This window comes from Hyperolius riggenbachi, chromosome 1, assembly GCF_040937935.1.
Source record: "Hyperolius riggenbachi isolate aHypRig1 chromosome 1, aHypRig1.pri, whole genome shotgun sequence".
Classification (NCBI taxonomy): domain Eukaryota; kingdom Metazoa; phylum Chordata; class Amphibia; order Anura; family Hyperoliidae; genus Hyperolius; species Hyperolius riggenbachi.
Genome location: NC_090646.1, coordinates 64,177,770 through 64,202,194, shown reverse-complemented (window position 1 = coordinate 64,202,194; position 24,425 = coordinate 64,177,770). Strand labels below are relative to the sequence as shown.

Here is a 24,425-nt window from a genome sequence, read left to right as displayed (position 1 = left end):
GTCTCAACTAACATCCTGACAGGTCCTCTTTCCTTGGCACAACACAGCTGCGCCCGGGTGATGCAATACAGAAGAGAGGAGAGGATAAGAGGCATCTTGTCCCAGCACTGGGAGTAATAGTGAAATGTCTTCAATCACGGCAGATGTTCCAGAGATCACAGGGCCATTGAAGCCTGTCTCTCCTCGCCGGCAGGATCAGTAAATAACATGCGCGGGAGAGAAAATGATTTTCATCTCTCCGAAGTAAACAGAAACGAAGACCTCTGGAGAGAAGAGCGGGAACAAGAAGAACTCACCAAAGTAAAAAGTTTTTCTGAGGTTTTGTTTTATGCTGATGGGAGATGGAAGGGCATAGAGGCATCGCTGGTTACAATAGACCATGAATCTGTGGTGTGAAACAGAACAAAACACCCACTGAAAATGCCAGAATAACTTATAGGGGACACACATCATAGTCCAAAAAAGCCAGTGCTTCAAAGAACAATCCATAAAGATGCGTAATCCCATGGCATCAAAGAAAGCAAATGTTTTGGAACTACAAGGACCCCTTTGTCATGACAACTTCATCTGTCCATTCCACTGCCTTAAGAAATGGGCCCTATTGGCTTTGAAACAATGGTTTTCTGTGATTTTATCTGATTATGTTGTCTATCCTTGGGCCAGAACCAACTGCCATTGTTGTATGACCAACCCCCATAACAATGTGGTAGGCTAAAAGGTTATTTTTTATAGATATACTGTACATATGCAGAGAGAGTTGATACTGGTTGATTGGCAACAGCTGTTATTTCCCACAATGCATCAAGGATCACAGACAACAAACTGCCAGAAACAACAATTCCAAGTTAATCCACTGCGCTCAGCAAGGTGGTGTCACCAAAAGGAAAACTCGTTATGCCACCAATGAGTGCTGCTCCTTGTTTACCTTTGGGATCAGTGTAAACGATGCTGGAAAAAACAGAAAAGGAAAAAGGAGAGGAGCGCTCTCTGGTGCATTAACTTCTTTAATAATACTTCCTGCACAAGGATGCAATATAAAACACGTACAATGTTCAGTTTGAATAAAAGCTCATCACAATTATGTTGTATCACCGTGTCCAAGTTGTTACATCACCGATCTGGTTGCCTCCACACTATGGCCAGTAGTTGTGGGTGATCTACGGAATCCGGACACGCCAGCGGGATTTGGAACACAGGATTCTGCGGTAGTTGCCCTGCGCCTAAGACGACATGACGCGTTTCGGCGTTCCACGCCTTCGTCAGATGACGTCAAGGCGCAGGGGGATGGATTAAAAGGACTTATTGTTGCATGGCAACCAAACGGGCGCGCGTATGGCGGCCGTGTCGGATCAAAAATAGCTATATGCGTGTCAGGCATGTAATAGGACGCATGAGGCGCATGGAGTTGCCTAGCAACACCCGTGAGCAGGCTAAAGTGGTGCGCTCCTATGCTTTGACTTATTAGTTAAAAAACCCAACAAAGGATTTGTCAAACTATATTTAACCTATTTATGACCATTAGGTATAGTAACATGGACAGTGAATCAGTGACCCCTTATGAGCGGTGGATGTCCTTAGGAAAACTTCTCATCACATGGGTATACACCCATGTATTTATTTCAGTCTGCATATGTGTGATAAAATATATAAATGTACTCCAAGCATCTTGCACACTCGCCTTCATAACATACATGGCTCTTTCAAACTATTCTGTGAAAACTAGTCAGATTTAGCCAGCCACGATCCTGTACGTTATAATGGTATTCATGGCCCTCCCTTCCTCCCTCTAATTCGTGTAGCAAGTTAGGCACCTGTGCATATATGTACATATCCCTAATTTATAGAATCCTCTGCACAGGTCCACTACCCATTCCTCTTTGTATGAACTTGTTTTGTCACGCAAGACGAAGATAATCACGATCTACACTATTATCACAAAATTTATCCTTATTAGTTTTATTTTTATATTTATATTTATATCTTGTTCCACAACATTTTATTTTTATTGATGTACATATAATTCTTTCATGAAGCTTCCAACGTGTTGTAATAAAACTACAAATGTATCCAATTCGTTACATTTACCACTGGTGGCCGATGGAGAGTTCCTCCACCACTACCAACTTGTTCCCCGATAGGGCATTCTAAATTTAATAATCGATATGAAATCCTCTTTTCTTCATTAAGGGCATTTTTTTCGTCAAAACCTGATACATGCCCATTAAAAGACTAATTAGTTCAGGTTGGATTTCTTCTGTGAATATATTATCCGTTCATTTTTATTTTAATTTTATTCTTTGGTACCAAACGAATTTTACCCCTTTACAATTCATTTTTTCAGTCACGTGCATGCATGTATTAGCATATAGCGCTACCTCCGCTGGTGCTGGGATATGCATGCAGGTGCACGGCTACAGCCCTCTATCTTTGCGGACCAACGTTTGGCTTTTAATGGTGATGTGTAAACGAAATCATTTATAAGAGTTCCTTTATCGCCATATTACAGGTCCAATGCACGTTTGCCCAATCTTAATGTTATTTTTCACTAAAGTGTAGGTGTTTATTGTTTTTAATAATAAAGGGCAAAAAATTTCTACCACTACTCTTTAGTTTTAATCTTTGACAAATCCTTTGTTGGTTTTTTTAACTAATAAGTCAAAGCATAGGAGCGCACCACTTTAGCTTGCTCACGGGTGTTGCTAGGCAACTCCATGCGCCTCATGCGTCCTATTACATGCCTGACACGCATATAGCTATTTTTGATCCGACACGGCCGCCATACGCGCGCCCGTTTGGTTGCCATGCAACAATAAGTCCTTTTAATCCATCCCCCTGCGCCTTGACGTCATCTGACGAAGGTGTGGAACGCCGAAACGCGTCATGACGTCTTAGGCGCAGGGCAACTACCGCAGAATCCTGTGTTCCAAATCCCGCTGGCGTGTCCGGATTCCGTAGATCACCCACAACTACTGGCCATAGTGTGGAGGCAACCAGATCAGTGATGTAACAACTTGGACACGGTGATACAACATAATTGTGATGAGCTTTTATTCAAACTGAACATTGTACGTGTTTTATATTGCATCCTTGTGCAGGAAGTATTATTAAAGAAGTTAATGCACCAGAGAGCGCTCCTCTCCTTTTTCCTTTTCTGTTTTTTCCAACAAACTGCCAGAACCTAGGTCCTGACATAACACTGTAGGAGGGGTTTCTCCACAATATCAGCCATACAGACTTCCCTGATGATCTGTTTGAGAAAAGGTAAAGCTTTCTCCTGGGAAATGGAGTATCAGCTACTGATTGGGATGAAGTTCAAACCTTGGTTACAGTTCCTTTTTAAGTTCCTCTTTAAAGAGGAACTGTAACCAAGAATTGAACTTCATCTCTATCAGTAGCAGCTATCCCCCTTCCCAGGAGAAATCTCAAATAGATCTGTGATCACAGTGTGATGCCATGTCCATGACAGTTCTGACTCCTGTCTGTTAGCTTTGTTGTATTGTGGGAAAAATGGCTTTTTCCAACTGCCAAGCAACCAGTATCTCCCTCTGTGCATATGTATATCTATAAAAAAAAAACCTTTCAGGCTATCGCATCATTAAGGGGTGTGGTTATAGATAACAGTTGGTTGGTGCTGTCTGTTTTTTTCATGTCTGCCAGTAATAAACAGGGCCGGAGCTACCATAGGAAAAATGGGCAATTGCCCCAGGGCCCGAGAGGCTGTAAGGGCCCCAAAGGTGTCCCTCCCCCATCTTAGCTCTTGCTCCCCAGGGACTCTGCAGAGTCTGTTAAGTTGGGAGGTGATTGGGGGATGGTCAGCAGCCTACTGTAACGAAAAATCTGCAACGCCGGATGGATTGCGGAAATATGGTCGCATCCAGTCCGGCAAGCGGACCTTCCAACGCGGGATGCGGAAATTCGTCCGCATCCGCTGCACACACCCGTCCGAGCACTCTGCTCCAAACTCACCAACATGCTGTTCACCAGGGTTCTGCCATCTTGCCTCTAGGGGGTGCGGCCGCACGCCAGACACGCCTTTATACTCTTAGAAAGCGTGTCAGCTGACCTGGAGGTCAGCTGACATTTTAGCCTGCTCTGATTGGTTGCTGCCTGGGGTGGAGACTTCTCTCCTAGGCAGTATATAAGGAAGTGCTTTTCAGTCACACTTCGTCTGTGTTTGCGATACCCTGTGTCAGCACTCAGACCTTAGACTAGATCCCAGGTGTTGAAACCAAGGACTTCACACCTAGACTAGGAGATTATTATTATTATTGTTATTGATTCTCTGTGTATGATTCTGTGCCTGTCTTGACTTCTCTTCTGCTTCCTGATTCTGTACTCTGCCAGCCCGTACCGTTAACGACTATTGGCTTGGTTCCTGACTATTCTCTCGTCTCACGTCTCTGTACTGTTGCCGCCTGTACTGTTGCCGAACCTCTTTCTGTCTGACCTTGCTCCCTTCAGTGGAACGTCTCCCACTGTTGGGTTATTATCTGAGGCTTGCCTCCCTGAGACGCCGGCCCTAGCAGACCGTTACTGCCAGAGGCCGAGATTCCTCCACTGCCACTTTGGGGGATCTCACACACGGGGTTCCCATTCAGAGGTAACCACACCTCTGAGGAATTGCCGTATGGTGGATATTTCCACAACTTTGTGAATATTTACTGTTTTGTTTATTTCCATGTTGTTCGTGTGTCCACTGCTTTACATCTACCCGCATTATTAGCAATTCCGCAGATTGCTATATAATCGGGTCTATCCTTGTATTATTGGCGATACTGCGGATCCCCAATAATCAAGGTTCGGGGTGTGACACTGGTCTGAGTAGATCATTTCAGGCACTTACCGTGTTAGTGAGCCTTCCGCTGATTTACCATCAGGAAGATACTGACTATTTCACTCTAACATATCTGCATTAGTGGTGATTCTGTATATCACCACTTAATCAGATATTTGTGCCTCTTGCTGACACCAATCGTTACACCAGCTTAAGGGCCCAGGAGGGAAACTTGGCTGCAACAAAAGGCCTCTAATGGCGCTTTTTGGTAGGGGATGTCTGTTGGGGGCTCCCAGGCTAATCTTGCCCTAGGGCCCAATTGTTACTTGAACCAGCCCTGGTAATAAAGATGATGAGGTGCAGGCTGATTGTGGATCAAACAATATGAACACATTACATGGTGAATATCAATCATTTCTTGATCACTCTTCTATTTTCAAACTTCTAACTTTGCAATTTATTGATTTATTTTGTCTCCCTTTTGGCTAAAGTTCTTTAAATGATAACTTTTATGCATGATCACGATCCCTTTTATGGGAACATCAATTTCTGGCCTAGTACCATTACACAATGGTACTAAAGTGCTGATCGCTGTTTCACAAAGAAGCAATCACCAAATAGCATCCTTAACTTTTAAAAGTGGTGTTTGCTTTTGCACACAGATTGCTGCACAGTGCCCTTTTAAGAAGTAGTGGTACTTAAATCTTTTATCTGGATACAACAGGTAAACAGACCCCTCCTCCATGGTAGGTCACAACAGCCCTTGCCTTCAGCAAATTTGTTCAGGTATTAGTTGGATGTGTATGTGCCATGTCCAGCAACCATTGTGTCGATAAACTGGATAAACCAGGCTTCTCTCAGCTTGTGTAGTCATCTCCTCAATGGCCGTTTGCAGGGGCTGGGGTCAGCGCCTGAGGATCCGCCATTGTCTTTGCTGTTTGTTACTTACTCATATGCAGATGTGGTGTGGCTGTAAAAAGTCATTTATGAAACGCAGGCTTTGCTTAAAGGAGTTATCAAGGCAAAAGTAACAAAATAAGATCTAATTACCCAGGGCTTCCTCCAGCCCCAAGCTCCCAGCATGTCCCTTGCCGCAGCTCTGCACGCAGCCGTTCGATGCAGCTCCCTCTCTGTCCCCGGCGATGACGTCAGGCCGACCTCCAGGCGGCCTGTACTGTGCCTGCGTGAGCGCCGCTGTCAATCACCGCAACATGGACCGGAGCGGACTGCGCAGGCACAGTACAGGCCGACCTGGAGGTCGCCCTGACGTCATCGCCGGGGACTGGGAGGGAGCTGCAGCAAACGGCTGCGTGCAGAGCTGCGGAAAGGGGCATGCTGGGAGCTTCGGGCTGGAGGAAGCCCCGGGTAAGTAGCGCTTATTTTGTTACTTTTGCCCTGATAACTCCTTTAAGGCCCAGGCTGATCAAATAGATTCACTGCAAATCTTTCATAGCAACATAACTGTCCAGAGTCCAGACAATGCTTTTCCATGAAGGCGCACATAAAAAATATGTTGTTTAACAATTATACAGCTGCCTCTCCTCACATTGGCCTCAATTCACAAAGCTTATCTCCTGTCTTTAATAACTCTTCTAGAGTTGTTACCATGGTGATAAGGCATGTAGTATTCAGGAAACATTTTACCTCAGGCAAACCTAAAGTTAACTCTTCTGTCTTTAAGTTAACTCTTCAATCCTTAAAATAACTCCAGAGTTAAAGACAGGCTGTTTACTAACTGCATGTGAAAATAACTACAGAGGAGGTAAATTAACTACAGAGGAGGTAAAATAACTACAGAGGAGGTAACTTAACTACAGAGGAGGTAACTTAACTACAGAGGAGGTAACTTAAGGAATGAAGAGATAAGATAACTCTCTCTTATGTGGAGGTAAGTTTTATCTTGCCTTATTATCTCCAGCATGATCTTAGTGAATTGAGGCCATTGTTTGAGGATCTGTCCCACCGCTGTTCTTGTACTTACCTGGCTGTCAGTAGTCCCTTGCTAGGGCGCTGCCCCCTCATCCCTCAGCACTTTAAATAGCTACAATTTGCCATTTGCTGCTCTTTTTGGATTACTGTGCTCTTTCATCTGAATGCAGATGACTTCACTTTATGTGACAGCTGTGGCTGTGCTAGGTCACTGGATATTTAATCAAGGCTCTCACTAAAGTAATTAACACAGATGTCACCAAATCCTTGGAATTATGGATCCCCTTTACCATCGCACCCTCCCGCCACTGAAAAGAGAATCTGTCATCAAAATTCTACATAAAATGTATTGAGATTTTATTTTTTAATGTTTCATTGATTCACTATTTGTGTTTTATGGTCTTGGATAAGAACAGCAGTCAATTTAAGATGAATAATTACAAAATTGAATTGGCATCTAAAATGTTTAGAAGCAGATCGGGCATGGCGTTCTTTGGCATTTGTTGCTTCAGTACTTTTGAAGCCTAGTGGGCTGGAAGGTGTAATGGTTAAGGGCTCTGCCTCTGACACAGGATGCCTGTTCAGTAAGCCAGCACCTATTCAGCAGGAGACCTTAGGCAAGTCTCCCTAACACTGCTACTGCCTATAGAGTGCGTCCTAGTGGCTGCAGCTCTGGTGCTTTGAGTCCGCCAGGAGAAAAGCAATTTAACACCTGAAGAGATTAAAAAAAAAGCGATATAGTATTATTATATAACCGGTGTAGTGTCAAGTTATCCTATAACTCCATAGTGCCCAACCACCTTAAAATTCTCATAGTCAATATATTATAGTGAGTTTTTAGATGAAAAAAATATATATAGACCCCTAAATAAGTATAGTTAATTAAAAGCATTAATGAATGCTCAAAAAGCCTCTATACACAACTGTAATATTCTAAAATTGGCTTTGAACCCACATTTATTATTGTAATAAAATAATTCTGCAGTCACAACTGTGTTAGTCTTTTTTATTTTTAAGCTTGAGATAAGGATTTACTGCAGTTAATGGTCATTATTTCTGCTTTGTTTTAAAACTTAAATGACAGAGGCTGTATGCAATTAACTGTTTCGCCTGGGTTTTCTCCTAGGACATAATTTTTAAACTTCTTTTTAAAATAGTTTTCAGCATTTTGTAATAAAAAAAAGTACCAAAAAGTACATGAAAAAGTACTATGAAAATTATTTGAGTATTTTCTTGCTTGCTGGTGGCTTAACCACTTGAGGACTACAGGGCTAAACCCCCCTAAAGACCAGGCCAGTTTTTGCTTAATAGGGCACTGCAGCTTTAAGGCCTCGCTGCAGGGCCGCACAACTCAGCACACAAGTTACCCCCCCCCCCCTTTTCTCCCCACCAACAGAGCTTCCTGTTGGTGGGGTCTGATCGCCATACCAGATGCTTGTTGTTTTTTTTAATAAACATTTATAAAGGGGGTCACCCTAGTAAAGGAGATTAACTATAGGAGGAGGCACCTCAATTTGGACAGATTATATACGGGGTATTAAAATGGAACCTTACCTCAGGGTGGAGGTTTAACCACTTAAAGAGAACCCGAGGTGTGTTTAATGAATGTTATCTGCATACAGAGGCTGGATCTGCCTATACAGCCCAGCCTCTGTTGCTATCCCAAACCCCCCTAAGGTCCCCCTGCACTCTGCAATCCCTCATAAATCACAGCCACGCTGCTGACAAACAGCTTGTCAGAGCTGGCTGTGTTTATCTCTATAGTGTCAGTCTGCTGCTCTCCCCGCATCCTGCAGAACTCCGGTCCCCGCCTGCATCCCTTCCCTCCCTGCTGATTGGAGGGAAGGGATGGGGGCAGGGACCGGAGCTATGCAGGAGGCGGGGGAGCAGCCGAGACTGACACTACAGATGTAAACACAGCCTCACAGCACGGCTGTGATTTATGGGGGATTGCAGAGTGCAGGGGGACCTTAGGGGGGTTTGGGAGAGCAACAGAGGCTGGGCTGTATAGGCAGATCCAGCCTCTGTATGCAGATAACATTCATTAAACACACCTCGGGTTCTCTTTAAGGACCAGGGGTGTTTTGCCGGAGCTGTGCTGCGTGGGCTCTCCAGCCTGCAGCACAGATCAGGATTGAGCCAGGGCGACCAGACTTCCCTCTCCTTACCTCCCTCTACCTTTCGCTATGGGCGACACAGGACGGCGATCCGTCCTGCGCCGCCTAGGATAGGCTTCAGCCTATCAGATGCCGGTGATCCCTGGCCAATCAGAGGCCGGGGATCGCCGATTTCCTTTACGGCGCTGCTGCGCAGCAGCGCCGTATGATGTAAACAGCGGGGATTTCTTCCCCACGTGTTTACAACTAGCCTGCGAGCCTCCGATCGCGGCTCGCAGGCTCATTGTAAACACGCGGGGAAGAAATCCGTGAACTGACATGGAAAGTTTCCATGGGAAACCACTTGCGACCTGTCGTTAATAAGAAAAGGTTTATTGGACAACAAAACAAAACAAAACAATGCATTTCTTGGGATTCACTCGCTTCTTTAGGTCAATACAATACGGTCTCTGAGATTAGCAGGGATTCGGGGTGCCCAATATTGCTGCTACTAGTCTCAGAGACACTGCCATCCAAGAGTTTTCTGTGAGAGAACACTACAGCCTGACTGCACAGCATTTTGGGCAGCCCGGTGGTGTAGTGGATAGCACTCTCGCCTTGCAGCACTGGGTCTCAGGTTCAAATCCCACCCAGGGCAACATCGGCAAGGAGTTTGTATGTTTTCCCCGTATCTGTGTGGGTTTCCTCCGGGCATTCAGTTTTCCTCCCACATTTAAACATAGAGATAAATGATTTGGCTTCCCCCGTAAATTGGCCCTAGACTACAATGGACATGTGACCATGGCAGGGATTAGATTGTGAGCCCCTCTGAGAGCAGTCAGTGACAAGACTATATACTCTGTACAGCGCTGCAGAAGATGTCGGGGCTACAGTATATGAATACTAAATAATATTAATAATAATAATTTTAAGTTCTGGATTTTTAAATCCTACAGCGAAAACAAAGAAAAAAAAATGAACCCAGCTTAGCTCTATGCAGGCTTGGTACTGTACAAAGGATTATCTCATCATTTCACATGTCAGTTTAGTTGCCCTTTAACTTGTCATTCTGTTTTTGCTGGTAGGTTTCAGAAGAGATCAAGCTGTGTGAAGGAGAAGAGTGTGCTTACCTCAGGAACCCCAGGAAAAACCTGCTAAAGAATATACTGGTAAGGTACACGCAGCAGCTGTCACGGGCGGGGCAGATAGTGAAATGAGTGGGCGGGGGCCAATGAAAACGTCCAATCAGTTTTCCTGTCTGGGCTTTGTGACATGTCACCAAGGTGGACTTGACACCAGCTAAACGTGCCCAACAATGATACAGTTTTTGATTGTACCTCTTACCAAATCTGTGTAGAGGGAGGGAAAACGGAGTTAGTATACTTTGAATGGATAATTTAACGTCTTGCCGACCACTTCATGCCAATTGGCGTGATAGTGTACTGGTTAAGGGCTCTGCCTTTGACATGGGCGACCAGGGTTCAATTCCTGGCTAGGTCAAGTACCTATTCAGTAAGGAGTTCAAGGCAAGACTCCCTAACACTGCAGGGTGGCCTCTTAAGCGCGTCCCAGTGGCTGCAGCTCTTGAGCGCTTTGAGTCCGACAGGAGAAAAGCGCTATACAAATGTTCAGATTATTATTATTATTATTATTATTATTATTAACGCGGTGGCAGCTCCAGGACTGATTGGAGTGAACGGCCTTCTATGGGGCTAGCAGGAGATTGCGCGCGCCGATGTGTGCGCATCTCCGCTTGGAAGGCTCCGCCTTCAGTCTCCCAGTGGTGATCGCTGCTCGCAGACTGTTAGACGGCGAATCCGCCATCTTTAAACATTGTACAGCGCTGCGATCTGCAGCAACGCTGTACTGGGGACAGCCATATGACACGGCTGTCCCTGGCAGGCACAAGAGTAATCGGCTATCATAGGCTGAAACCTATGAAAGCCGATCACGCTGATTGGCTGGCGGGGGGAGGGAGGGCGGGCCAAATATAGGGGGGAGGGAATTACTTGTGTGCTGAGTTGTGTGGCCCTGCAGCGAGGCCTTAAAGCTCTAGTGGGCCAATTAGTAAAAAATGACCCGGTCACTAGGGGGGTTTAACACCGCGGCCCTCAAGTGGTTACATAGTCCCTCATATTACAAAGAAAAAGTAAGATTGTACAATCAAGATTGTATGATTAATGGGCACCTTTATGCTAGGTACACACCGTACAATTTTGTGTTAGATAGATGGTCGATAGATAATATCTGTCATGTCCGATTTTGATAGTTTTTCTGGTCGATTTCTCATAAGTGAATGGAAATTGGTAAGAAAAGATAAGAGGATCAAGTGGGAAATCAAACGGAAAAAACGGAATGTGTCCCTAGCATTAGAGTTTGGATCCTTTTTTTTATTTTTTATTTTTTTACTTAAAGCGGACCCAAACCAAACATTTTTTTTAATCAAAAATATTTAGTTGCACCACTCTGACACATACAAAGATAAATAAACACTCCTTCAAGCCTATGAGCATTTCAGTGCATGCTTTTCACCCTTCTCTTTTTATAGCTATGGTTATACTGGGGGCAGCCATTAGCAATTCCTCCATTGCCAGACACCACCTACTCCACCAGTTTGCCGGAAAAATCCAGGCAATTTGAAAGGAAGGGAGAGGTTCCTCCAATAAATGTAAACTATTATATATTTGTCATCATGCAGCTGAAAAAAAGGCTGCTATTTATTATTATAATTTATAAAAATAGATTTTATTTCTGAAATCTTGTATTTTTAATATGGGTCCACTTTAAATCAGATTCAAACCTTTTGATGAAATTCTGTATTCTCACTTTAAGTAGTGGGGTGAGTAGGAGGCGCCCGGGAAGGAATCAGTATGTCGATATATATATATATATCAGTAGCTCTATATGGTAGTATCCAATGGTAATATAGATAATAGTATTAGTACCGTGTTTCCCCGAAAATAAGACCCTGTCTTATATTAATTTGTCCTTCAGAAGATGTGCTAGGGCTTATTTTCGGGGAGGTCTTACATTCTGGGGGGTAGCCAGATCTCCCTTTAGTATATAGCCAGATTCCTCCTGGCTATAGCTAAATCCCCATTGTATTGATCTGCCTGCCTGCCCGCCGCTTCGCCTCCTCAGTTCCCGCCCACTCACTTTACCTCTTAAGTTCTCGGCTCCCGGTCCCCTCCATTAAGAAAGTCCAGATCCCCTGCTGCTTTTCCCCCGCATAATTGACACTGCGGATTAGCGGTAAAGGCAGCTCATGTAGTCTGGTAAGCGCTGCCCTGTACAGGAAGTTATCTCTGTTTACTTCCTGTACAGGGCGGCGCTGTTACCGGACTACATGGCTGACGTCACCGCTGATCTGCGGTGTGAATTATGCGGAGGAAAAGCAGCAAGGGATCCGGACTTTCTTAATGGAGGGGAATGGGAGCTGAGAACCTAAGAGGTAAAGCGGGCGAGCGAGTGAGCGGGCGGGGAGGTCAGGGAGCAGGTACCAAGCGCCGGCTATGTCCCTGGCACTAGGCCTTATATAAGGAGGATGGCTTATATTTCGAGCATACTCGAAATATAAACTAGGTCTTAGTTTCAGAGTAGGTCTTAAGTTCGGGGAAACACGGTAGTAGTAGTACTATTATCTATATTACCTATGGATACTACCGTATATAGCTACTGATATATATCGGCATACTGATTCCTTCCCGGGCGCCTCCTACCTACCCCAATACTAAGTTGACACTCCTAGATACTAGGGTAGATTCGGTTTAATTAGCATAACTTTCCAATCATCTTTTTGGAGCAGCGACCTTGCAGGAACCAGAGGCCAAGTGGGGATGGTTTATTCCCCACCTGCGTACATGAGTGGTTGCATCCTATTGCAACCTATCTTTGTGAGTATAAACATTACTGCTTATCTTCTTACCTCGATCTACTAACAATATTGCACCAGATTTGGCTCCCGGATCTCTCTGTGTTTTTTATCCTCTACCACCTCACTTTAAGTAGGTACTGTAAGTTGAAAATGAACTCACTGCCAGTGTGAAGCCCACGTCAAGCTTATTAGCGCTGTAAGGGACAGTGTATAGGGGAGAAGTGTGTAGGGGAGAGGGCAAATTATTGGTCAGGGGGTATGTTCAGGATAGTGAAAAAGAGTACAGGAAACAGAAAGATCATATGGCCACCATTGCATGCCGATTTTCATTTTAATACATCAGATTATTATTTTTTTTTTTTCCCATACTGATTTTCACCAAGAAGGCTTTACTTATGGACAAAAGCAAGTCTGGCCAACTCATAGGATGTTATTTAATGGAAATAGTGCATAATTCTGGTGAGAAAAAAGTTCTAATTTAGTTATGTGTCTCTGATTGCTGCTGCATTGTTTTTGGTTTTTTTTATTTGTTTTTTATTAATTTTAATAGATTTTTTGAAATAAAAAAAAAACATTTTTCCCCCTTTCGCGGGTCTATGTTCCGCTTTCTCAGGCAAGGTACAAATAGGAGCAGCTGAAAAAGTGTCAGGAAGTGTTATAGCGCCTCTGTGCAGCTAATCTTGTTAGATCTGACAATAATGTCAGAAACACCTGATCTGCTGCATGCTTGTTCAGGGTCTATGGCTAAAAGTAGAGGCAGAGGATCAGCAGGAAAGTCAGGCAGGTGGTATTGATTACAAGGAAATAAATATGGCAGCCTCCATATCCCTCTTGCTTCCGTTGTTGTTTAAAGTGGATCCGAGGTGAACTTTTACTCATTGCATATTTGTGTTCCTTTCCTATTGTTTATAGGGCATTCCTCAAGCCAAATATTTTTTTGTTTTTGTTTTAATACTCTAATTCCTTATAAACTAAAGAAGCCACGCCTACAGGTTTTCAGAGAGCCTTGGCAGTAGCAAGGGCTCATGGGAGCTCAGTCTGGGCAGGAGGAGGAGGAGGTGTTACTAGCCATTGATTTCAGAGGCAGAGGGGAGGAGGGAGGAGGGGGAATTAGGTTTTTTTTCAGAGGCTGAGTGCTCAAGATGCAGATAAGCCTGCCTCTGTGTAATGTTTACAAACAACATGGCTGCTGTCATTGTATCACAGGAAGAAATAATCATTTTCTATTAAAGCTGTTGGCAGCTAGATTTGCTGTGTAAACTATATAAACTGTAGATAAGATATATATAGACAAGTTACTTGTTATAGTTAGTTTTTCATCTCGGATCCGCTTTAAGAATGTAAATGTGGGGGTATCTTACAATGGGTAAACATTGACCAAATTGTTTTTTGTTCTGCAGGCTGACGTATTGGCAAGACAGCTACAGAAAAAGTAACAGACACCCTGTCGTTAGGCCTTCCACGTCTTCAAGCCATGTTTCCTTTGAGAACCCTACTGTCTTCTTCAGTGATGCAGTCAATCAACATTAACTATGTCATCATTCTGCTGATCAGCGCCAAGCAGAAATCTGGACACTGATTACAATATATGTATTATTTTCTCTATTTATAGTTTTAAGGCCGACTTCACCCAAGAATAATATTTAGGTTTTTGGTGATCTATGGTAAGTTAAATTACCTGCCGGTTGATTTGGTCTCTTGGGGACCACAATGTTCAGACATCTCTGCCGAAATTCCAAGTTCCATCTAACTTCGCTATGGTCCTGTGTAAGGCAGTTTCTAACAATTTAGTTGACCTAGATACACACCTTCAAACCAGTGCTGTGCAGTCCGTACAAAAATCATGACTCCAACTCAGACTCCTCAGTTTATGAATCCACCGACTCAAGGACCCATATGCAATTCACTTATTCTTCTGAGTTTTCTACTAGGGGATATTTTCACACCCTGTCAATAAAATGCCCTTTAAAGAGAATCTGTACTCTAAAATTCTTACAATAAAAAGCATACCATTCTATTCATTATGTTCTCCTGGGCCCCTCTGTGCTATTTCTGCCACTCCCTGCTACAATCCTGGCTTGTAATTGCCATTTTATGCAGTGTTTACAAACAAAAGACATAGCAAGTGATAGGCTGAGAGTAGCTCAGTGTGTGAGTCATACAGAGCCTGCAGGGGGCCTGGAGAGGGTGTGTATAGCTTCTAGCCAATCACAAGCACCACAGCACATTCCAGCCAGACTGCCTGAGCCTGACAGACCTGACAGAGGAGAGAAGAATAGATCATATAACAGAGATAACACAGCCACTGTGCAACTAGGAACGGCTGCAGTTAGACAGAGCACATTAGAACAGGTATAGGAACTAATAGGAAGAAATAAGGATGAAAAATTTGTTACAGAGTCTCTTTAAGCCGCCAGCAGGCAAGAAAATTCTCGGAAAAAAATTTGACAGGATCTTTTCACCAACTTTTGGGTACATTTTCAAATGTAAAATGCTGAAAGGTTGGTTTAAAGAGACACTGAAGCGAAAAAAAAATGATGATATTATGATTTGTACGTGTAGCACAGCTAAGAAATAAAACATTAAGATCAGATACATCAGTGTAATTGTTTCCAGTACAGGAAGAGTTAAGAAACTCCAGTTGTTATCTCTATGCAAAAAAGCCATTAATCTCTACGACTTTCAAAGTGGTGGAGAGGGCTGTTTTCTGACTTTTATTATCTCAACTGTTAGTTAACTATTTACTTTTTCTCTGCCAGAGGAGAGGTCATTAGTTCACAGACTGCTCTGAAAGAATCATTTTGAATGCAGAGTGTTGTGTAATCTGCACATATTATAGAATGATGCAATGTTAGAAAAAACACTATATACCTGAAAATAAAAATATGAGAATATTTTCTTTGCTGCTAATCTTCTAGTAATTATTCATAGTACACAACCAATTCATTATATCATATTTTTTTTTTCGCTTCAGTGTCTCTTTAAAGATGAAAATTATCTCCTAGGAGATAACTCAGGTGATAAAATTAATTGCATACGGGCCCGAATACCCAAAATTGCTCCTTGACTTCGATTCCTTAGTCTAATAATTACCAGGGTTGTGGGGTTGGTACCAAAATCATCTGACTCCGACCCCTCAGTTTATGAAACCTCTGACTCCAGGTACCCAAAAATTGCTCTGACTCCAACCCTACAACTTCGACTCTGACCCCACAGCACTGCTTCCTCCATGGTACTAGGACATGCTCCTATTATACAAAAATAATTATATGCATTTATTGCAAAGACTGGAGAGGATGCTTAATTTTTTTAAACTAAGGGGTAAGGGTAGAAAAATGCTGCTGCAATTTATTTGTACTCATATACACAAGCGCCTGGTGTATTCTACGATGCATTGTGCATTTTTGCAAAACAGTGGGGTTGATTCACAGTTTTTTCATTAAAATAGCTCACTTTACATATTTCTCACCTAAACTATGAGGAGAGCTTATTCACTAAATAAACAGAGAAGGGTCCCTATTCAACTAACTTTTTTGCCAAGGAGATCATTTTTCATCTTATCTGCAGAATAAATGTAAAATATCTAAGAACTGAGAAAGTAATACTAAAAAGAAGGGGAAAGAGCAATATCAAATGAATTTTGAGCATTATCGTGTTTGCTGTGTATTTAAAGGGTCAGCCATACTATCCCAGGAAAAAAACACATATATACATACGTAGATAGAGTAAATACTTGTTCTACTTACATAACGTATGTATTGCACTGTCCACATTTTGATTTCAGTGAATTTTACATAGTAAATAAAGAGAAAATTGTTCCAGGCATTTTTCATCTTCACTGCGTCTGAATTAAGCCAATCCTGACATCATTTCCTCCCTTACTCCTCTGCCTGAAATGGTGTATGCAGAACTGCACTGTCCTATCTAGCTTGCTTTGTAAACACACGTGAGCACTGCATAGATCTGACGACAGCAGCTTCTTCAGAGGGGTAGGGGCTTGCAATTCAGGGCCAGGATGTAGACTTGCATAAGAAACACAGAGCAGTGGGTATAATAGGAATTTGATTTTATGGCTGGCAATCACACTTTAAAATATATTTTACTATAAAGGCGTGAAAACCTCTCCGGTGAGAAAACACAGGCAAAAGTTAATTGAATAAGGGCAGAGGAGAGATGAATCATGCATTAACACATATAAGGAGAGAAAGATACATCATGAGTTAACAAGTAAGGGGAGAGAATTCATGAAATAAGTATTGTGAATCTACCACAATGAGACAAAGACATGCAACACACACAATCCTAAAGAACAGATAAGTATTACCTGCTAAACATCTGTTATACTATTCAGTTTGACATTGATTTGCTAACCATGGTAATTTTCGGTTGGCTAGGTGAACCCTGTTACTTTTTGCCCAATTATCATATCACAGATCTTTCCTACGATCATATAGCAAGTGGTTGTGTATAATATTACCATAAAGAAGAGGACACCTTGCCTAGTTCTTTGGGGCCCCTAAAACAGGAGGTACCTAAGGCAGCTGCCTAGTTTCTCTATGTCTAAAAAGGGACCTGGTCTTGTGGATGGTTTGGAATCCCCCCCAAAAAACCTGCAGGGAAATCATTCTGTTGGAATCTCCATGAGATATGAGAACCTGGCAGTCCATCTATCCACTAGTGCCCGCCCAATATTAGCCTTGGGTGGAGTTACACTTTATGAGATTTTCTGTAATGTTAAATATATACTTTGTAATGGTTTTGTATCTTTTTTTGGTTTGTTTGTTTTTGTTTGTAAATTCTTTAGTTTAAAGGGAATGTATAGTGTTTATTTATTATGTTGAGTGCTAAATAATATATTAAAACTATTTTTTGTAACTTACAAAATACTACAATTAATGCTTCCTTATTATGTCAAAACTCGCTGATTTACCTACCAAAATTTATAATCAGAAATGCAAGTCTCTTTATTGCATTAACCCTTTAGCAGCCAATTTATTTAGAGGCTTGCAAGTGCTCCAGGCCAATTTATTTTAGCACTTTTTTTCATTTCTTATTTGTTACATTTCCTTGCTTCTAATCAGTTCTGCTCTAAAGTGTATTTAAGGTCACTTGTCACTAGGGGGCAGTGTGAGACAATAACAGAGGACTTCTGCTTTCAGTTTCTATATCCTCTGCTAGCAGAGTGACATCAAAGCATTCCAAGCATTTACAGCACATGTTCTGAGGTCAAAAGCAGGGCACTTATCTCAAACGAGATAACTCTATTGAAGCTGCTAATGAGATCCTCACCTTATCTATAACACCTTTTAGGCTCCCAACATGCTAAAATGTACTTAATTAAGGCACAAAAAATATTGCGTTGATCCAGAATAACTTATTTTAGGGGTTTGTTTTTAATTCTTTATTTACAAGGTAAAAGATAAGTAAGATACAATGATTTATGAGGTATGCTTTGTGATTCACCCCTGTTTTTGAATCCAAGTCACCTTAAGGTGGCCATACACTGGTCGATTTGCCATCAGATTCGACCAACAGATAGATCCCTCTCTGATCGAATCTGATCAGAGAGGGATCGTATGGCTGCCTTTACTGCAAACAGATTGTGAATCGATTTCAGCCTGAAACCGATCACAGTCTTTGGTGGTGGTGCTGCCGGCATCCCCCGCCCCCGCCCCGCATACATTACCTGCTCCGCTGGCGCGACTCCCCAGGTCTCTGCTGTCTTCTTCTCCGCTCTGGTCTGGTCTCCGGCATGCTTCACTTCTTCCTGGCAGGAAGTTTAAACAGTAGAGCGCCCTCTGCTTTTTAAACTTCCTGCCGGGCAGGAAGAAGTTAAGCATGCCGGAGACCAGACCAGACAAGAGCGGAGAAGACAGCAGAGACCTGGGGAGTCGCGCCGGCAGAGCAGGTAATGTATACCCGCTGTATTGCGTCGGTTGTCAAGCATTCAAACGCCGCTATCGACGCACTCCCGACCCTCCAGCGATCGAGAAAAATCTTCCGCACGGACAGATTGACGGGAATCGACGGGAACGATCGATTTAGGATGGAAATCGATCGTTCTGTCAGCGGTGTGCGTGGCGATTTCACAGCCGATTCGATCACTGTGATCGAATCGGCCGTATATCGGCGGGAAAATCGTTAGGTGTATGGGCCCCTTAATAAACACAAATAGTCATAATAAGCCCCGTACATTCCCTTTAAAACGCACTTCAGACAAGCTGCGTCTGTTTTCAGGAATATGTTCTTCCCAGTAGGTGGCATTTTGTACACAGTAATGTTCCTGGAAATTTAGTAACAATTCTCAGTGTATTTTGCCAAGCGGCTCTGTGGGAATCAATATGGAACATCAGATCTTTAAATAAAAATCCACAGGTCATAAAATCATCAGGCTTGTTTCCTTTGTGACTATGGGGAGTGGAGAATATGGAGCGGACCTGAACTCAGAACTCTCTGCTCTAAAATATAAGCAACAACATAATAAGCACCATAGGCACCTTTAGTCCTCTTTCACAGTGGGACGTTGCGTTTGATGCGACGTTAAAGGGACACTGTAGGGGGTCAGGGGAAAATGAGTTGAAGTTACCCAGGTCTTCTAATGGTCCCCCACAGACATCCTGTGCCCGCGCAGCCACTCCCCAATGCTCCAGCCCCGCCTCTGGTTCACTTCTGGAATTTCAGACTTTAAAGTCTGAAAACCACTGCACCTGCATTGCCGTGTCTTCATTCCCGCTGATGGCACCAGAAGCGTACTGCGCAGGCCCAGTATGGTCTGTGCCTGCACTGTGCGCTCCTGGTGACATCAGGGGAAGCGAGGACACGGCAACGCAGGCGCAGTGGTTTTCAGACTTTAAAGTCTGAAATTCCAGAAGTGAACCGGAGGCGGGGCCGGAGCATCGGTGAGTGGCTGCGCGGGCACAGGATGCCTGCGGGGGACCATTAGAAGCCCCGGGTAACTTCAACTAATTTTCCCCCTACAGTATCCCTTTAAGGTCGCATAACGTGCCCCTAATGCAACGCAATAAAAGACTATAACTTGGACGTTATAGTACATTCTGTAGCCCTGCATTTGGTGCACTGTTTTCATCGCACAGTGATGGAACAAAAACGGCGCATGCGTTACATTAAAAAAAAAAACACTGAGCATGTGCAACACACACAACGCAGCAGATTTATTGGTAAACGCACAGCATGCAGCGCTTTCTAAATATTGCTACACGTTACACACAACGCAATGTGTGCACTGTGAATGTTGCACAGACTTAGTATTGCTGTGCGTTAGTCCACGTTAAAACATTTTCTAACGTGCGACTTTAACGTCCCACTGTGAAAGAGGCCTTAAAGAAAACCGTTTCTTTGTTACAGCTGATACAAATCCTGCAATAAATCAGCAGTGTGTCTACTTCCTGTTTTATGGAAGCAGACACAGGGTTAACATCCTGTGTTTACAAATTAGCTGCTCTGCTGAGGCAGAGGTGATTCCTGAGCTGACAAAGCAGAGAGATCAAATGACAGTTGTGATTAGTCACAGGTGAGGGGGAATTAGACAGGCGAGACTCTCTAAATGCATACAGGGTGCATTTCTATATATTTTTCTTCTGTCCTGTGCAAGAGTACCCATTTAGTACGTTTTCTACCCCTCCTCTCAACCCAGGAAGTGAATCCTATTAAAGGACAACTGTAGTAAGAGCTATGTGGAGGCTGCCATATTTGTTTCCTTTTAAGCAATACCAGTTGCCTGGCTGTCCTGCTGATCCTCTGCCTCTAATACTTACAGCCATAGACCCTGAACAAGCATGCAGCAGATCAGGTGTGTCTGACATTGTCAGATCTGACAAAATTAGCTGCATGCTTGTTTCTGACATTGTTCAGAAAGGGCTGAGGCACACCAGAAAAGCTCCCCAAACGCTAGAGGTTTCAAAAGCTCTTCCCAATGAAATGCTATGGTTTTTTTTTTTACAAAACCTCATCGCTCTAGTGTGCACAGACACATAGGATAACATTAGCAGGAGGTTTCAAAAACTCAAAACGCTCAGAAAAACTCCTCTGGTGTGCACCAGGCCATACTCCTGCAGCCAAACAGGTCAATAGGGCTGCCAGGCAACTAATATTGTTTAAAGCGGTATAAAACCCTGACATAATATTCAATAAAAACATGTTTTCCTACTTGTTATATGCCATACGGTGAGCATATTTGCTTTTATGCATAAGTATTATTATTCATTTAGAAATTATACATTCCCAAAGTACACTTTTTTTTACTATGAGAGCTGACTTTGCATTTTATTCATAACGGCTTTATTCATCGTCTAACTTAAGCATAAATGCTTTCTGATGCTTTCTGATTGTCTCACTGTCTTTAACCACTTGAGGACCCACCCTTTACCCCCCCTTAAGGACCAGCGCTGGTTTGATTGATCTGTGCTGGGTGGGCTCTGCAGCCCCCAGCACAGATCAGGGTTCAGGCAGGGAGATCAGATTGCCCCCCTTTTTTCCCCCCTATGGAGATGATGTGCTGGGGGGGTCTGATCTCTCCTGCCTGCTGTGGGTGGCGGGGGGGGCACCTCAAAGCCCCCCTCTGCGGCGAAATTCCCCCCTCCCTCTCCTACCTGCTGCCTCTCCTGGAGATCCGGGCTGCACAGGACGCTATCCGTCCTGTGCAGCCAGTGACAGGACGTCCCCTGTCACATGGCGGCGATCCCCGGCCGCTGATTGGCCGGGGATCGCCGATCTGCCTTACGGCGCTGCTGCGCAGCAGCGCCGTACAAATGTAAACAAAGCGGATTATTTCCGCTTGTGTTTACATCTAGCCTGCGAGCCGCCATCGGCGGCCCGCAGGCTATTCACGGAGCCCCCCGCCGTGATTTGACAGGAAGCAGCCGCTCGTACGAGCGGCTGCTTCCTGATTAATTAGGCTGCAGCTGGCGACGCAGTACTGCGTCGCTGGTCCTGCAGCTGCCACTTTGCCGACGCACGTTATGAGTGTGCGGTCGGCAAGTGGTTAAGGGGCCCATACACCTAACTATTTTTCAGCCGATATACAGCAGATTCGATCACTGTGATCGAATCTGCTGTGAAATCGTTGCGCAAATGCTGACAGAACGATCGATTTCTGTCCAAAATCAATAGTTCCCATCGATCGCTCCGTGCAGAAGATTTCGCTTGATTGCTGGCGGGTCGGGAGTGCGTCGATAGCGTCGTTCGAATGCCCGATGGCCGACGCTAGCGGCAATACATTACCTGTTCCGCCGGCGCGTATTCCCTCTGTCCCCACTGGTTCCGGGTTCCGGCTGGCTTCACTTACTTCCTGTCCTGACAGGAAGTTTAAACAGTAGAGCGTCCTCTACTGTTTAATCTGCCCCGGACAAAACGAAGTGAAGCCAGCCGGAGCCCAGCAGGAGAAGGAGCAGCGAGGACAGAGGGGGACTCGCGCCGGCCGGAGCAGGTAATGTATAGCTGGCGGGGGACGGCGGCAGCGGCAGCTCCACAGATTGTGATCGGTTTCATGCTGAATTGGTTCACAATCTGTTTGCAGTAAAGGCAGCCATACGATTCCTCTCTGATCAGATTCGATCAGAAAGGAATCTGTTGGTCGATCTGATGGCAAATCGACCAGTGTATGGCCACCTTTAGGAGACCCAGCAGTGTCAGAGAAGGCTTTGTGTACATTCCTCACTCGATACAATTAAACACAAGATAACATTATCTACAACTTCTGATGTCCAGCTCTGCTGGCAGGGAAGCTTCTAAGGCCTGTGTTAACCCTTTTAATGCAGTTCTAGTAAAAAAAAAATGCTGGTTGTATATAATATGCTGCAAATAATCTATTAGAGCAGCCTTTCTCAACCTTTTTACCCTGGAGGAACCCTGCAAATAACGTTTGGATCTCAAGGAATCCCTGCAAACAATGTTTTGGTCTCGACGAACCCCTGCATTTATTTTGCAGGATGCACGGTCTTTAAAAGTAGGTCAGGCTGTTAATATCACTACCCCCTATTACACTGCCACTCATTATACTGTCTCCTGACCCCTCAATTTAGTGCTTCTTGTTACAGTACCACCTATTACAGTGTGCTCTAGTATACTTCCCCCACGATGGAGTAAAATGCCAAGGAACCCCTGCAGAGTCCTCAAGGAACCCTGGTTGAGAAAGCCTGTATTAGAGCAAAGTAGAAATGCTGGGTTTTATTACGCTTTAAAGAGGAACTCCAATGAACATTGTACTGTTGGCAGGTGATGTAGCTGCTGCATGGTTTTTGGCAGTTGGAAACACCTGTAAACAGCCATTTCCCACAAAAGTTCGAGCTTTTCTTGTGGGAGGGGTTACTTGTGGGAGGGGTTTCACCATAATCTCTTCTGAGCTGTTTTACAGTTATCGCCATGGTGATATAATTGTGATAACTGTAAAACAGCTCAGAAGAGTTATTAAAGACAGGAGTTAAGCTTAGTGAATTGAGGCCAATATCAGTCATACAGCGCCCCCTGATGGTCTGTTTGGGAAAAGGAATAGATTTCTCATGTAAAAGGGGGTATCAGCTACTGATTGGGATAAAGTTCAATTTTTGGTCGGAGTTTCTCTTTAAGAGGAAACAAATATGGGCAGCTTCCATCTCCCTCTCACTACAGTTCTCCCTTAAAAATGGGGTCTGCTTACACTTGTGAAAAAATAACAAAGAAAACAGATCCATTTTAATTCTGTCCTGACCTGCTAGAATATTCCAGAAAGACCGCAAATGCCCGGTGCCATGGATGCAATGGAAGCCTATGAGAATGGACAGTGTCCATTCTCATTAGGCTTGTCGCTGCATGCAAGACGCAATACACCACATTGCGTTTCTCATTGTGCAAATACTTCCTCCTTCTTGTCCTAAGGGAGGAAGTATCAAAGAGCTGGAGTACGGCAGCCAGAGGTGGCGACAAGGGTAAGTTAACACCCCCTCATGCTGTCCACATGCAGGTTCTGATCAGAAGAATTCGGGAACAAGGTTCTGAATTTGAACATCCCAAACACATCAAAACTACTCATGAGTCCACCATCAGGAGACACGTTAACAGTAATGGGGTGCATGGCAGAGTAGCAAGAAGAAAGTCACTGTTCCCCTCCCCCAAAAATATTGCTGACCTTGCTATGGAGCATTTGGAAAAACCAGAGATAATGGAAGATAGGCCCAGTGCACACCGGGCGGATCCGCCGGCCGAATCCGCCTGAAAATCCGCATGGCTAATGTATCTCTATGGGCTGGTGCATACTGGCGGTTTGAGGTTTTTAGCAAGCCGCAAACGTGCCTCTTGCTGCACGTTTGCGGTTTGCTAAAAACCTCAAACCGCCGGTGTGCACCGGACGAAGGAGGACGGGGAAGCCTCGATAGGATCCAGAGGCTTCCTCCTCCTAAGGTAAGTACCCCCCAGGGGCTCTTTTTTATGTTACAAGTTTTCTTTAAGCTAGGCATGTTCTACTAACCCGGGGCTTCCTCCAGCCCGTTGCGACTGTGCAGAACACCAGCCCACGTGCGAGTGGTTGACAGCGGCGCTTGCGCAGGTGCAGTAGAGAACGATTTTGCAAGGTCGGCCTCTGTACCGGTGGGTACCCTGAGCCGGCGGCTGGAGCGGAGCTGCGGTCGAGGGATATATGGCTGCACGGGGCTGGAGAAAGCCTCACGTAAGTAGAGCTTGCCTAGCTTAAAGGAAACCAGAGACGCCAAATTCTAAAGATTTGATACTTAACCGGGGCTTCCTCCAGCGCCATAAGCTC

General features: G+C 44.1%; 1 protein-coding gene across 1 annotated transcript in view; it reads left to right on the top strand.

Annotated features, from left to right (window-relative positions):
• Positions 1-17,557, top strand: part of LOC137562956 (progonadoliberin-2) — a 73,459-nt gene extending 55,902 nt beyond the window's left edge. Inside the window, exons 3-4 of the mRNA XM_068274814.1 lie at positions 9,885-9,968; positions 14,074-17,557. Of these exons, the coding sequence (XP_068130915.1) occupies positions 9,885-9,968; positions 14,074-14,109 (120 nt within the window). The 3' untranslated portion in view covers positions 14,110-17,557. The remainder of the gene's footprint in view (positions 1-9,884; positions 9,969-14,073) is intronic.
• Positions 17,558-24,425: the final 6,868 nt, after the last annotated feature.